The sequence below is a fragment of the Bombyx mori genome, chromosome 4, assembly GCF_030269925.1.
Source record: "Bombyx mori chromosome 4, ASM3026992v2".
NCBI lineage: Eukaryota > Metazoa > Arthropoda > Insecta > Lepidoptera > Bombycidae > Bombyx > Bombyx mori.
The window spans coordinates 12,358,026-12,375,156 of record NC_085110.1 but is presented as its reverse complement, the minus strand read 5'-3'; the positions used below and the strand labels follow the sequence as shown (position 1 = coordinate 12,375,156).

At 37.7% G+C, this 17,131-nt stretch overlaps 1 protein-coding gene across 2 annotated transcripts in view; it reads right to left on the bottom strand.

Annotated features, from left to right (window-relative positions):
• The window catches only part of LOC101738862 (T-box transcription factor TBX20), a 42,976-nt gene that overhangs the window by 24,046 nt on the left and 1,799 nt on the right, over positions 1-17,131 (bottom strand). For both annotated transcript variants that reach the window (XM_004930910.3, XM_021351164.3), the window contains exon 2: positions 13,996-14,281. In XM_004930910.3, the coding sequence (XP_004930967.1) occupies positions 13,996-14,281 (286 nt within the window). The remainder of the gene's footprint in view (positions 1-13,995; positions 14,282-17,131) is intronic.

Here is a 17,131-nt window from a genome sequence, read left to right as displayed (position 1 = left end):
TTTTGTACCGTTTTATTTTTGTTGTACGTCCGATATTATTGATCGAAATAATATAAAAAATGAATGTGTAGTTAATGCGGATTTAGACTCTTAGCTTAAAAAATAATAATACTTTCTGTATCTACATACATAACTTTTTAATGTTTTTTAGCCCTTTTAGCTTTTGACTGCTCGATCTAACTTAGTCGGTTGACTAAATGGTCTTCAATAATCATCTCAATTTTCCAGAGAAGCCATGTCCGGCGATCTCGTTTCATTCCCTCAATTTCCATTGGACGCTTTTACAAATACTAAACGACCCTGATTACACATTATTACAGTCTAAATACTGGTGGGACAGGGAGAAAAGGCAGTGCTGTCTCTTTTTAGTGCGAAATTATCATAGGTTTGAAGAACCTTTCGATTGTTATTGATGTGATTAATGTAATATAGAACAAACGGGCGTTTTTGATGCCACAGCTCATCTTGAGTCATGAGGTCGATGTCTCAATTACTTTGCAATAATGGTGTTCATCAATAATGGTGGAACAGAGTACTGTATGCTACGATAGGATGTTCGATTTTCGCTAACCACGCTTTTTCCCACTTCAGGTTTCTAAAGAGCCTTGAAGTATTCTAATTAAAACCCGTGTTTCAAATGTAACATTACGGAACACGTTCGCAAAGTAAATACATATGTGTTAGAACCTGTGTGCTTCTGCCAACAAATCTTAGCTCGAGGCGTAGACTTAAGAAGTTTCACGAGTCGACACCGAAATCAGAAACTTAAGCGACGTTTATTACAAAACATTCCTTTATTTATACCACTGGAATTTCAGGGCACATCAAACTTAAGCAAAGATCAAAATTACGCAAATAATCAGATTATTTCTCTGCTTTACTCAATAGTTTATATGTTGCAATCTTTCCGCAAGCGGTCAAGGTGATGTTGATTATAATCATTCGCGTTTCTCTATGGTTTTCGAATAAAATATTTTGTCACAAAACCGTTCTGTCTATTTCTGTAGCAAGGAATTCACGCGTCCCTTGTAGGTAAATTGACTTTGACGCGGCATTTAGGACGCGGTGTCTATAAACTACAGTAACCAAATAACACCTGATACGCCGTGAGCTTATCTACCGTAAAAAACTTATTAAAACTAACTACTTATTTAAACTTGTACATCGTAAATTAAGGAGTAGTTTATATGAATTTTTCTACATTACTTATTATTTCTCTGTAGGTACATGACGCGGCATTTAGGACGCGGTGTCTATAAACTACAGTAACGATAACAGTAAGGATAAAGAATACCATCTGATACGCCGTGAGCTTATCTACCGTAAAAAACTTATTAAAACTAACTACTTATTTAAACTTGTACATCGTAAATTAAGGAGTAGTTTATATGAATTTTTCTACATTACTTATTATTTCTCTGTAGGTAAATGACGCGGCATTTAGGACGCGGTGTCTATAAACTACAGTAACGATAACAGTAAGGATAACGAATACCATCTAATACGCCGTGAGATTGTCTACCGTAAAAAACTTATTAAAACTAACTACTTATTTAAACTTGTACATCGTAAATCAATAAGTAATTCATATGAATTTTTCTACATTACTTAACTAATATTTCTCAATAGTAAAATAATATGAAATGTTTTTCGCTTCATCGTATAGGCACCTTCTCTGGAGATTATTAATGTAACATCCTCACGTTCGCAAGCGTGTTCAGTTCGTTGATCTATATAAGACATAATGTGCTTGAGTTAGGTATGCGAACGTCTTGTCGGGACGTGCCCTGTGTCTGCGGCTGCTAATGTCGTCAGTTGTCGTGACCAGAGCTGGGCGGTTACGAATAGGGTTGACGTTTCATTCGCTTCTTTTTTGTAAATAGCTATCGAAATGTGAAAATATATGACTTTACAGCTGATAGGGCACCACCCCGTTTAGTTTGAAGTCGTCGTAGCCTAAAGGATAAGACGTCCGGTGCATACGTGTGTAGCGATTCAACGGTGTTCGAATCCCGCAGTCAGGTACCAGTTTTTGTAATGAAATACGTACTCAAACAATGTTCACGATTGACTTCCACGGTAAAGGTATAACATCGTGTAATAAAAACCAAACCCGCAAAAATTATAATTTGCGTAATTACTGGTGGTAGGACCTCTTGAGAGTCCGCGCGGGTAGGTACCACCGCCCCGCCTATTTCTACCGTAAAGCAGTACTTAATGCGTTTCGGTTTGAAGGGTGGGGTAGCCGTTGTAACTATACTGAGACCTTAGAACTTATATCTTAAGGTGGGTGCCGCATTTACGTTGTAGATATCTATGGGCTCCAGTAACAGCTTAACATCAGGTGGGCTGTGAGCTCGTCCACCCATCTAAGCAATAAAAAAAAAAACTTAGAATTAATCTCTCAAGCTGGGTGGCGATATTTACGCTGCTTATTTCTATAAGCGCCGGTAATTATTTAACACTATGTGGGTCGTGTGCCCGTTCACACGTTAAAGCAATACAATAAAAGCTTTCCGAGAAATTCTTGATTTTCAGTAGGTTATACGCGTACTGATTTCCCTGATGGTTTAGTAAAATCTAGACTAACCCCAAAAAACCTTTAATTGTTCTAGAATAATTCTTTTAGAAATTATATGACTCAGGGAAAATAGCGCAGTGTGAGTGTCGACTTATTTATGCCTTCGCATGGATCTATAATGTTATTTTACAACCCAATATCGGAAAATGATATCACCAAAACAAAAGGTTTATGCATTAATTGTTATAAATGGTATTTGTTCAATAGTTCCGTAGTAAAACCCAAGAAAGCTCCTCTGTACCTAACTATTACTAATTTATGAATTTTTTTTTTTTTTTTTTTTTATTGCTTAGATGGATGGACGAGCTCACAGCCCACCTGGTGTTAAGTGGTTACTGGAGCCCATAGACATCTACAACGTAAATGCGCCACCCACCTCGAGATATAAGTTCTAAGGTCTCAGTATAGTTACAACGGCTACCCTACCCTTCGAACCGAAACGCATTACTGCTTCACGGCGGAAATAGGCGGGGCGGTGGTACCTACCCGTGCGGACTCACAAGAGGTCCTACCACCAGTTCACAAGAGGTCCTACCACCAGTAGATGGGTTTGTTGAAATTAGTCGTGTATAACCTATCGTACTGTGAAGGTGCAGTGACAAAAACCTTCCTTGATGTGTTAACATAAACTATACCAAATTCAATCACCGTCGTAATGGTTTGAGAACAAATAAAGAACAAACACACAAACAAACATTTATATTTGCATTATTAAGAACATAAAAGGCATGATTATAGGTATATTATGATGTGGTATAATTATATCTATGCAACGTCATTTACGCAATAGTTCTGCAGCTTTTTTGCAGATTTTTACTGGTGGTAAGACCTCTTGTGAGTCCACACGGGTAGGTACCACCACCCTGCCTATTTCTGCCGTGAAGCAGTAATGCGTTTCGGTTTGAAGGGTGAGGCAGCCATTATAACTTTACTGAGACCTTAGAACTCATGACTCAGGGTTGGTGGCGGCGTTTGCGTTGTAAATGTCTATGGGCGCCGGTAACCACTTAACATCAGGTGGACTCTGAGCTCGTCCACCCATCTATGCAATAAAAAAAAGCGCGATGTGATTGACCTTTACTTTTTTTTATTACTTTAAGACGTGAGATGCGAATTTTATATGCGAAGCAATAATGACAAGCCATTTTGAACTATTACTTATGGTAGAAATTTAGGTGAGAGCTCCAATACTCAATACTTCTACTACAGAATAGTAATTTTAGTAAAAATTAGTATAGTAGTAGCTTGAGATGTCTAGGGTCGCATAATTTCCAATTGTCAGACCTGAGCAGTTATAATGTAAGATCTATAATAATTAAGAGCATACAATAACTAACGTATATTGACATCCCTATTTTAGAGATCACGTAGTGGCTGTTAAAACGCTAGACGTCAGCGTGGAGAGGGAAGGAGGAGGGTCGTGGAGCCATAATCGGCAAGAGGTTCTGTGATAATGTCGTGACCTATAAGATATCTCAAACTACGGGTCAAACTAGTTTAGAGATCTCATTTTGACAATCGCCTTATTGTCGATGTTCACCGTATTCCAAATTTTGGGGCAAATATTCTATCGACATAGGTAATATCTGGTTTAATTTATTTATAGGTACTCTAATGAAACAATAAAATAAGTTTCTGTGGTGTTAAGAGTAAGTAGCTTGAGGTTTTCTTTAAAAAAAAATGAAAATCTACGAATCTGTTTTTTTTAGACTTGCTTGATAGATGACATTAATATGAGCTCTAATTTCATTAGCATTATTATAAATAACTACATAATATTCTAAATTGAAAGTAGTCGTAACAAGAGAATAAACCTAGTAAAAATTTGACAGAGGTATGTTAATTTCTACAATGTCTTGAATTGTTTCTTTGTTTTAATATTAACTGCTTATTGAAACAACCGAGTGTTTTTCAGATAAATACAAAAATCATCGAAAATAATCTCTGTTTCTAATCAATTTCTATACTTGTAGTCTTCGAATTCGTAAACTAACTCTATTAAGAATTTAGTATAAAAGAAAAGGTTCAATTGTTTTTAGTTTTAACTAGCTGACCCGGCAGACTTCATGGTGCCTCAATCGATAAATAAAAGACCTAAACTTTTGTATAAAATAAACTCAAAACAAACAAAAGGAATCGGTCCGACGGGGGACACATCAAAGAAAAACAAAATTGTTATTTTTATTTAATACCGGGATTTTTTCATATTTATCTAAACCTTTTAAACCTTCTCTCTGGACTCCACAAATAATTCAAGACCAAAATTAGCCAAATCGGTTCAGCCGTTCTCGAGTTTTCGCGAGACTAGCGAAGAGCAATTCATTTTTATATATAGAGAAGATACCTGCTTAATATATTAGAAGCAGATAAAAAAACTCAAGAGTTCATATTTAATGATTTTTTTGGTTCCACATACAGTGTAATAGTGTACATATGTGACGTTATGAAGATATTTTATATATGAGTTAGTTATTCACGGCTTGTTTTTTGCTCAGCGTATTGGATGGCTACCTTAAGTCAACAGCACAAAGCGACGGGTCTCAACTCCGTATTTAAACATTTTCCGCGTACTTGCTTCCATAAATTAGCTACCGCGAAGGCGCGGTATAAATACCACCACCGCACAGCCCTATTCGCTCATTACCTACTAATAGATTTACTTGAGGGCTTCCTGTAAATTAGCGACATGGTTGGCAAATGTCAACATTGTCCGCTATATGTATCGCAGCTTTGTCGATCTATCGATATTTAAACGGCTGGATAAATTAAATTAATCTTTGTTAGATGAAAAAAATAGTCATCTGTTTAATAAGCGCCTTGTTGAGTAAAACAACAATTATCAAAAATGGAAATTACCACCAGTCGATGTTTCCCAGACATGTTTCTGTATAAAACTTCTTCGACTACCGCCTATGATTAAAGTAGGCGTCAAAACAGCACACAAAGGGTGGTTGTACCGGAAGAGAACGACAAAAATTAAAAGTTTCCTCAAAACAAAACAACAGCTGTCATATTAAACCGTCAAAGTAAAGATTACAAATGAAATATTCACGGTGAAAGCGGGCCTCAACCCGTGGTTATGTAAATAAGTGGCCACGAAAATGTACATAATTAGTTTACACGTTTTCTCGAGCAGTTCTACCACCCTAGACCCGGAGGCATATTGCCCTCTGGCAAGCATGGGGGGTCGCGCGGGGACGAGATTAGCTCACGATATCCTCGCTACATTTGTAAACTCGTGCATTTACATGAATCACACATCTATAACGACCTGTATTCGAATAAGCTGCATGTGTTCTATTCACATAACCTAGATAGCCGAGAAAGATAGGGCTGCGCTAATAAATAAATAAGGGAAAATTAAAAACGGCCAATAAAAATAACAGAAAGGGTTCGCTCTCAACTTGTAATTTTCCGGTATAATTACACGTCTTGGAACTTTTCATATCGTACATTCGTTGAGTGAGTGATTAGGGCGTTCTTTGTAACAGACACAAAGAACCGTCGACATAAAATAGAATTTATTGTTGAATGAAATTGGTCGTTCATATATTGACACACAATATCTCTAATAAGATAGAATGTAAAGTTAATTGTGAATTAGCAAGAAAAGGCGCGTTTAGTAGTGGGTGGTGTCACCGCGCCGACTTGTTCTGGATACGTTGTTGTACGTGGCAGCCCTGAGAGCTCCTTAATTCTTTTGTCGTTTTCAGCCCGCCAAGTACAGCGTTTGCCGTTTGCATACATTTTCACTGCTCCCCGAAGCCGAGGTCTCCGGGAGCGCTCCGTTCCCGTCTTTCACGAATAAAATTAATGTCAGCAGCGTGACACCAACTGAATTTAAGCCTAATAAGATATTTATAAAGAAATTTCCGATTCAGTAGCAAAGTTCAAAATTTGACTCCGTCTCCGCAAAGAGTTGGTAGCGTTTTCAATTTAAACTTTTGTATAAGTTAAATAACGCGAGAGCTTCGGGCAACTCGATTCATTTGATGTTTTAGGGAAATTAACTTTTGAATTTGAAAGACACCACGGCTTAGTCGGTAATGCCGTGTTGAAGTTATGATTTTTATTAATCCTCGATTTTGTAATTATAACTTTTAGAATTGCACAAAATTTTGTTATAATTTTCTTTCTGCGTTTGTATATCTACGCAGAAAAATATAGCAACTGAAATTTGAGCACCAAGGCATTTTTATTACTTTAGTATGTTACAAATCTCTTTCAGCAGACTAACGAGAAGTGTATAAGAAGGTAGGAAGCGGCTTGGCTCTGCCCCTGGCATTGCTGAAATCCATGGGCGACGGTAACCACTCACCATCAGGTGGACCGTATGGTCGTCTGCCTACAAAAAAAAAGGAATGTACAAATAAAAAACCAAAAACAAAACAGCTCAATATCTTCTGTCCACTTTTTTTATAGCTATTTTCGAGATTTAAGGTTTTATCAATAGAATATAAATATACTCTTATATGATGATGTGATGCGACTATACACGATTCCGATCCGGTAGTAGATTCATTCGCGATGCAGCTACGTTTGAGTCGATAGGTCTCCTTGGAGGCTCTCAAGTAGCTGTTAGCAAATTCCACCCCTCCTGGCTGAGCCCTTGCTTGCCAACCTACCCTGGTGAAACTAGAAAGGCCTCCAGGCCACTAGTAATCTTTCAATCATAAAAAAGCGACTATACCGCCATTCGAGTTAAGCGGGCAGGCACTAATTTCTATAATATAATACTTCCTCGGAATAAGCGTCGTGTAATAAAAGCCCCAAAACAATATTTGTTGACCGTGAAAATGTGTTATGAAATTTCGTCAACAACATCCTTTGTTTTTTATATTGTCGTCACCAAAACCACTGCGTCGGCAGACCAAGTTGTCTTTGCCAAATTGCTGAGCAAAACATTAAGAATATATGTAACTATGAAAGTTATTGGTTTCTATTGTCAAATTTTCTGAAGTAACACCGTATGGTAACGAACGTTTTTTTTCTTCCTTAGATGGGTGGACGAGCTCACAGCCCACCTGGTTTTGAGTGGTTACTGGAGCCTATAGACATCTACGACGTTAGTGCGACACCTACCTTGAGATATAAGTTCTAAGATCTCAGGTATAGTTACAACGGCTGCCCCACCCTTCAAACCGAAACGCCTTAGTGCTTCACGGCAGAAATAGGCAGGGCGGTGGTACCAACCCGCGCGGACTCACAAGAGGTCCTAGCACCAGTAAAAGTATGTATGCATGTATGTATGTTTCAGGATGTATGCATTTCGCGAGTTTATTTCACCTCGCGTCTAATGTAGAACATAAATCAGAGGTAACACGGCCTCCCCGCGCCTCCTAGCCGTCGATAAAATTCCAAATTGTTTTCTCGCCCCCGGTGGGCGCCGCCCCGGTTCGCTCTTAAACGCCGTCTCAAGTTGCACTTGTGAATCGCACTTTTTACTGTTCTTGAAATTGGCGTTGCAAATTGCTTTCCGACTTCGTTCGCTCGATCCACCGGCTTTTATGGCTCCATCGGTTTATGTTTTACAAGTATTACCGAAAGACGGTTTAATTTTTATTTTTTTTATTTTATTTTATTTTAAATTGCAAAACTATCGTTCCTAATAGGTAGGAGCGACGCACTGGCATTGCTAAATGCGATCCAATTAGAAGATTAAACGTTGACAATTACAGCGTCGGATAGAGATCGTATATCAACAATTATCGCGCGAGTGCGACAAATTGCGAACTGGCCCCCGTGAACGTGTAGCCGCTGAATGTCCCGCAAAGCCTTCACTGCGAAAAACTTAATTTATTTCCATCTTTCTTATTATTTAAGCTATTTCTAACTTAAATAACTATATGATGACCGGTTTTTTTTTATAACGCCATCTTGTTATGTCTTTAAAGCGGTTAGTTGCCCTCAATTAAGAAAAATAGTATTATTATTTGCCAATAGATGTCGGTAAGATTTGATTATTGAAAACACGAATACAACAACATTTTCTGAAAATAAATCGTATCTAGATCGATTTATCGCCCCCGAAATCCCCTGTAGGTATACTAAATTTTATGAAAATCGTTGGAGCCGTTTCCGAGATTCAGATTTTATACATATATATTAACATACAAGAATTGCTCGTTTAAAGGTATAAGATAACTATTTAATACTAGCTGACCCGGCAGACTTCGTAGTGCCTCAATCGATAAATAAAAGACCTAAATTTTTGTATAAAATAAACTTAAAACAAACAAAAGGAATCCGTCCGACGGGGGACACATCAAAGGAAAAACAAAATTGTTATTTTTATTTAATTCCGAGAATTTTCATATTTATCTACCTTTTAAACCTTCTCTGGACTTCCACAAATAATTCAAGACCAAAATTAGCCAAATCGGTCCAGCCGTTCTCGAGTTTTAGCGAGACTAACGAACAGAAATTCATTTTTATATATATAGAAGAAGAAGATTAAATAATACGTATTTTAGTTAGAAGTAACTTAAATAATTTACAACTACGTAAATACATTCGATTTGCTCTGTTTTGCGTGCGGTCGAAATAAACAACCTTTTTTTAAACAAACTATCATTAAAGCGTTGTTTTTATTGCAGTTTTTATCTAATAGACATGTAAATTTACATTGATCCGTTTTATTTTTAAGCGGTTGATAAAAATATTCATCAAACAAAAACCGACTTTTAATTAAGCTGTTTGAATTAAATGCGGAAGAAGAAAGCGGTTAATAGAAAATCTGATTCAATATAGTTAACGTTTATTATCATTATATTTATTCACAATAATGACGGCGATCAAAACTTTGTTATATATTTTATAGAAAACAATAATTCATTGTGAATTTTCGTAAGATAACTGTGATTTTGATAGTATATTTGATGATTTAGGTGCTAAACGATCCAGTTTTTTTTTCATCTTCATCACGAACAACAAAGAGAAGTCGCGGCAGTTGAAATACGTTTTATGATACCTTAAATTTACGATTGTGAGATAGTCGGTGAGATGTAAATCATAGAGGCATCGGCGTGCCAACTTCGCGATCAAACGATTAAAGCGTTGGCAAGTAATACGCAGAAAACATCTTCACTAGGTATCCCGTTGTTCGCGGCCGTCGATAGATCGTGTTACGAAAACATGTTAATTTAAATTCTATTGGCAGTATTTGATTGTAGGGAAACGTATATTTAACCTTTAAGTGGCGGGTATCTTACCATACAAACAATAACTAGTGGTAGGACCGCTTGTGAGTCCGCGCGGGTAGGTACCACCGCCCTGCCTATTTCTGCCGTGAAGCAGTGATGCGTTTCGGTTTGAAGGGTGGGGCAGCCGTTGTAACTATACTGAGATCTAAGAACTTATATCTCAAGGTGGGTGGCGCATTTACATTGTAGATGTCCATGGGCTCCAGTAACCACTTAACACCAGGTGGGCTGTGAGTTCGTCCACACATCTAAGCTATAAAAATAAAAAAATTGTGTAGGGTGGCCATACCCGAACCTGTAGACCGAATGGTAAACAGTCGACGTCGCCCAGAACACGTCATTACGGATCCTCCCGATCCATTAACGGTGCTTTTAGGTACCACAAGCACCGGTTACCGTCCTCGTCGAACCCGTCGCTTGCGACGAAGGGCTCGACGAGCGAATTAACCAGATATACAGTGATAAGACACAGCCCACTGAGATTCTCACTGGATCTTCTCAGTGTGTCGCGTTTCCGATCCGGTGGTAGATTCTGCGAAGCACTGCTCTTGCTAGGGTCAGTGCTAGCATCACTCCGTTTTGAGCCCCGTGAGCTCACCTACTAGTTAAGATTACGTCAAGCTCAGGTTTAAAAAAAAAAGTAGGGTAGTATTTGGACTAAAGTTTTGATTTAATTCTATTCAAACATCAAGTGGCGACTTGCAAAAATTCACTTATAGATCTGCACTTACTTACGGAACGTACTAGCGTTTTGTTTTCTAAAAAAATCAAGAACATTTTTGGTGTTCCAAAAAACGTTAATTTTAAATAAACGCTTTCACATGCATTTTTTTTAATGTATTAAGTCCAGTAAGAAATAATCCGCGTATCGGATATGTATCAAAATATTTGTAGAACGAATGAAAAATGGGTCCAATTGAATAGACTACGTGTAACGATCAGTCCTGTTTCAAAAACGGAGCTTAACGCGTTAGCTCTGGGGGCTATTAGTGTGTGACGACCGACGAACTAAAGTAAATAATTTAAATTATTCTATTACGTTTGTTATGTTAATCTGGAAGGGGCGAATGCAACTAATGCGCGCAGATTAAACAAGTGTACATATTTTCAATAAGTTTGTTCTAGAAAACAATTCGAGAAACATCTTTAAGGCAAGATTAGTTTTATTATAGCTCAATAATAAAAGAAGCCTGCTGTTGGAAGTGCTCTAAAAATCATTCCTCTTGATGAAGTTGTCGAAAAGAACCGAGTGCACGTTTTGTTCGGACATATATGATTCTCGCAGTTTTCCCGACAGTACGGCCGATCTCTGCGGAGCAATTCAATTACAGTGAAAGATCCCTCATAAGCGAATCGTTTTTCCGAGTCATTAATTTTTTCGAACGACACAGGGCTCCGCGTGATATGGCGGGGTGGGTCCAAACGCGCGGCTATCTCGCGAGATAATGCTGATTTATGCTGGCTAGCAACGGTCGCGATTCGTCGCGGGCCGTCGCTGCGACACGCGAATGTCGCGCGATCGCATCGACGCTCGCGTCAGTTTGTTTAGCCGTTACCCGCGTCCCTAGCCAGTCCTACATTCGTGACGGTTAGTTGCCGAGATTTATGTTAATCGACCGGGCCGAGCCGGATAAGCTCGCGTGACGATATGAGACAAATTATCTCTATTGCTGCTTCCCTTTGCTGCCGTTGTACCATTGAAATTACTTTTCTCATAGTTAATACGAGATTTTTCTCTTTTTTTAATTTAAGAACTTTAAATACTCCTTTAGATACTCCTAACTTTTAATTTCATTGATTTATCTTACGTACCAGCACAAAAAACCTTCACATGACCTATGGTGTTCGTATTAAATAGGCTTACTTTAATATTGCAATTACAAAGTATACTCGGCACAAACATTCCAAAAATCGTTCTGGACCGATTAGTTTTCAAATAAGGGTATATTTCCCGTTGTTGTATTTTATGGTGCGTGGTAGAAAAACCGAATGCCCGAGGCGTCGTTAACTCGAGAACATTACGACGAATAAATAACTGCGGTATTAATACAGCTTTATAGTCCGTGACAGGGCTCATTGTTTTAGGCATTACGCTTGGCCATCGCCAAAGTTTTCTTTATAGATTTTGATATTAAATAAAATTTCATCAGTAAACATCGGTAACGAACCAATGAGTTTTATCGTCGACGTTTCGCTCTTGTTTTAGCTGTTTGTTCTGTTTTAAAAGGGCGACGTTATCAAAAGATTGGGTTTGTTAAATTTGCGACGCTCGCTCTCCTATCGGCCGTTGATTTACGATTCAATTCATAAGCAACGTCAGTTGGTAATTTATGAACATTCGAGCTGATTAACAGTGCTTAAGCGGTACATTAGCCCACTGAGTTTCTAGCCGGATCTTCTCAGTGGGTCGCGTTTCCGATCCGGTGGTAGATTCTGCGAAGCATTGCTCTTGCTAGGGTCAATGTTAGCATCACTTCGGTTTATTTATGAACATTCGAGCTGATTAACAGTGATTAAGCCGTACATTAGCCCACTGAGTTTCTAGCCGGATCTTCTCAGTGGGTCGCGGTTCCGATCCGGTGGTAGATTCTGCGAAGCACTGCTCTTGCTAGGGTCAGCATCACTCCGGTTTGAGCCCCGTGAGATGACGTACTAGTTAAGGTTACGCTGAAATAGCCTTAAAAAAGCCGTACAATTTTGAATGTAGATTCAGGTCCTTTCCGCGCTGGTAATGACTGAGATTCGTGAGTTAAAAAGCACGGTGACCGTGCAACGTCCAATGCGGGCTCGATTGGCCATTGTTCGTCAGCGCAGCGCGACCGACACGCCTCGCGCCGCTGACGTCGCCAGTGTACTACCAACCTTATCGCCACCGAAACGCATTGCCGATTATTACCTTGATCTCGAAACAACCGCCGGATTCGATTACCTACCTACCACAGAGTTTTAATTTTTCTTTACAAAAGTTAAGTGGCTATTCACTGCGCGCTATGAAAATTGAAACTCAATAACGCATGTTTAACATTAAAAGGAGCTCGGATTTACGATCGCAATCAATTAGTTGGCGTAAAGTCATATTTTAATAAGTACAACGGTAAAAGTATTGAGCAATTAGATTGCCAATAAAGGATTGTAAATCTCATGATTTTACAGGGCCAGAAGAATATAGCTATCCAGGCGGTCTGACACATTAAACTTAATGATTGATGCATACTACATACATATATAGGTATAACAGAACAATTAATAGCGATTATATTTTTGTACTTTTTTGTATTGGCCTTTTAGGCAGACTTGCATACGGCCCACCTGGTGGTGAGTGGTTACTGTCGCCCATGGAAGTCCGCAATGCCGGGGACAGAACTAAGCCGCTGCCTACTGATAAGTATCAGTTTAATTTAATACTAATTTGAAATATTAGGGAAAAACTGTATAAAACTGAATACGAGTGAGTAAGGAACTTGTCATACACAATTCGAGATTTATTTGATTCAATAAATAATGGAATAATAAAATTAAAAAGTATATTCGGTGATTATATCACAAGACGAATGTTCCCTTGAGATATGAGTGTTTAACGCATGACTACGTCGCGGTAAGAATGGCGAAATAGAAATACCTGATGCTCACAAAACATCCTGCTGTCAACATTTCTGCTTTGAAGGGTGGGACAGCAATTATGCAATATATCTCAAAACTTTGACCTCATATTTTAGAATCGATGGCAACGTTCACATTGAGATGTCTGTGTGATCCACCGTATGCACACTGAGTTCTTCAGGCATAAACAAACGTAAGCACTGTATTCTGACAATATTGTCTTATCTACGAACCGCCATCATTGATTTTCCATATATACAATTCGCGATATGTGCATCAATATACGGGTTAAAACAGTAGAGAATATTTTTTGTGACTATTACGACTAAAAACTCATTTTATTGGATACTAGCGACCCGCCCTCGCTTCGTTTCGGAAACTGTAATTTATTATTGATTTCTCCAGTGATTCTCCAGTTTAATGGATGTTATTATACATATAAACCTTCCTTTTCAATCACTCTATCTATTAAAAAAACCGCATCAAAATCCGTTGCGTAGTTTTAAAGATTTAAGCATACATAGGGATATAAGGACAGAGAATGCGATTTTGTTTTATACTATGTAGTGATTACTACTAAAATCAAGTGTCAAGTGAAAGCAAGCAGCTCACCTTCCAGTCTTCGTGATTATCATTTCAGTTCCGAGTTCGTTGAATTTGTCCCAAAGTTCCTTAGTTTCGAGGTGGCATTGTATGTGGCGCATCTCCTCGCTGGACCATCGCTCAACCAGCTGCGGATTACGAGGAGGGGGTGAGACGGCTCTCGATCCGCCAGCGGTACCACTGGCAGACCCGGCCTCGGAAGTTGAGGAAACGTCCACCGGAGAGTCTCTCTCGAATTCAACCAGAGGCGGTGACGGCGATCCTGAAGCAGACGCTGTCGCGTCTACGAATTTCTCTGTAATAGAACAAGCACTATCGTAAATAATTCTCACTGAGATTCAGGACATAAGTATTGTTAACGCGTTATTTTTTTATAACTTTGTACCTATGTCATTATCTTATCTTCAAGCTATTTTAATTTAAAAATAAATTATCATTGTATTGAAAGAGACTTGGATTTTTGACAACAACAAAATTTAGTAAAGTTAAAACACGCTTAATAGACGCGTTAGCGGTTGCATCAACCGCAAAGCCAGAAAATGGATATCATTGGGAGAGATCGTTTTATTTTTTCTTATTTTTTTAATTCAAATTAACACTTGCTTCATTTGAAATCATATTGAGCATAATAACTGAAACATTAATAGAATTACTATCTATCATAATAGTAGATATAACTAATCATTGATTAAAACATTTCTTTTTGGACGGAATACGTATTTCATTTTTAGAACATTTGCGCATTACTATTCTAAATGATTTAGAATTTTTTTTAATTGAGTAACACAGATATTACTATACTTTTTTCTTAAGATATAAAAACCACAAATAAATTATGACATGAACACACTATTCGCACCCAATTACGTGGCGTCTGCACCAATTTTTAGGTAAGTTTTTAGTTACCTCATTCTAACTATCATCGCGAACCGATTTCCTATCTTCCGAGATCAAAAGAATATTTTTATAAAATCCCACACTAAATAAATATTTTCCCGCGTACATTCCGAATAATAAATGAGGTAGTTGTCAAAGAATATCTTTTTAAATTCCCAATTTATTTTCAACAAATACATTTTGTACAAATGTATGTCCAAACTTTGAATATATTTCGGCGTTTCATTGACTTAATTTCATTTTTAGAGAGAAGGCCTGTTCTTCAAAGTAATTTTCTTCAAACGTCATCTATTAACGAAGGTCGGGCTCATTAAGACGCCCTGAATCTTAAACACAAAGATCTCTTAATACAGATCTCAGGTGTCTTCTTTTTTCCTACCTAAGCTGATAGTCTTGAGAGGCTATATCAGCGTAACCTTAACTAGTAGGTGAGCTCACGGGGCTCAAACCGGAGTGATTCTAACACTGACCCTAGCAAGAGCAGTGCTTCGCAGAATCTACCACCGGATCGGAAACGCGACCCACTGAGAAGATCCGAGGAAAAACTCAGTGGGCTGTGTCTATGGGTGGTGTCTTTATTAGACCATTAGCGCAGACTTTTTTGTCAAGATTCCTTTTCTTATTTCTCTTTCTCCCTCTATTATTCAAACGTTCATTCTTCCGACTATTAACGAAGACAATTCTTATTTAGGAACTCTAATTTTGTGCCCATAATAACCCATTTTATTTTTTACCTTTTTTTATTTCTTTTTCAACGTTTAGTTATTCTATTCTTTTAAGAACAGGTCGAAATGCGTCCACATTCAAGACCTTGTTTACTGCACGATATTTATAAGTTTCTACACCCAGATTTCAAACAATAGGTAGGTATTATATAGCAACTTGCCAGTTAGTGCGGGGCTGAATGCTTAGATGCCTGTCACACCAAATGGTCTTTAATTAAAAGAGAATCTGTGTTTGTTCGATTCTGTAACTTATTTCCAAACTACAATCACGACGATCATCAATCAGCACTTAGATTTTTGGATTCTTTCTAGCTTTAAGCCTCTATTCAATATTCTCGGAATTAAGGTACATATATAATACAATATAGCTATAATAGCTTTTTACACTATACAAAAGCTCTTACAGATCCAAAAGTGAAGGTAATTAATATTGTATGATCAGCATATCGGGTGTAGTTAATTCTATGTCGAGCGGAAGAACAAAACCAATACACTTGGTGATTTCTTAAAACATCTATTTCCTGAATTCGTGTCGAGAGAGAAACTATTGGAGATTACAAATATTTGTTAAATCTAATTTGATATAAAGTATCAGTGATGTATAGAATACATATTGTCCTGAAATATAGCAGTGTTTTTTGGTTCGTTAAGTTCCGTCGGTTAATTTGATAGACATGCTGTTTATATTTGAACAACGATGAATACAGAAATAGTATTTTTTTAAATTATCTATTACGATGTCAACGAAGCGGTTAATATTTATTTATTTTTGATTTGCGTAAACGGGTATAACCCATGGTATTAGGAAATTACCAATCAACAAACAATCACATCATAAAGGCCACTAGTCGCCACCTACCTTGCAGGTAGTTTTTTTTTTATTGCCCTTGTAGGCAGACGAGCATACGGCCCACCTAATGGTGAGTGGTTACTGTCGCCCATGGACTTCAGCAATGCCAGGGGCAGAGCCAAGCTACTGCCTACCGCAAAACGTACCGCTACCTACCGTAGCTTGAAGCGACATGCGAGTTTGAAATCTGAATTGCATTGTACCTAACAGTAGCTATTGGAACCTTAAAACTTGGAACGAATAATAATATTTTCTCGTGTAAAGGGAATGTCTTATCATGCGTGCTCACAACAGGGTATCTTTGATATGACTTGGACTCTTAGTAAAAAACGTTTCAATCCAATTATAATCAATTTAGAATTACGTAGAGATTAAACGAAAGTAGATGAAAAATGCTAGTAGTAGAAGACTGAAATGACCTACCTGCCTTATTCAGATAGAGACCAAATTACTTGTAAGAAACTCTCACTGACAGACTCGGAACAATACAATTTGAAATTTGTAGAATTGTAAGATTCTTTCTGCAAAGAGTCGCAAAAATCAAACAAAACAAATAATGTAGATAATATATATGTAAACATCACAATAAATAATTCAAAAAACCGGTTTTACAGCAATAATTTGATTGATATTTTGAATTTGATGACCAAATAATTGAAAGAATTTGATTGAT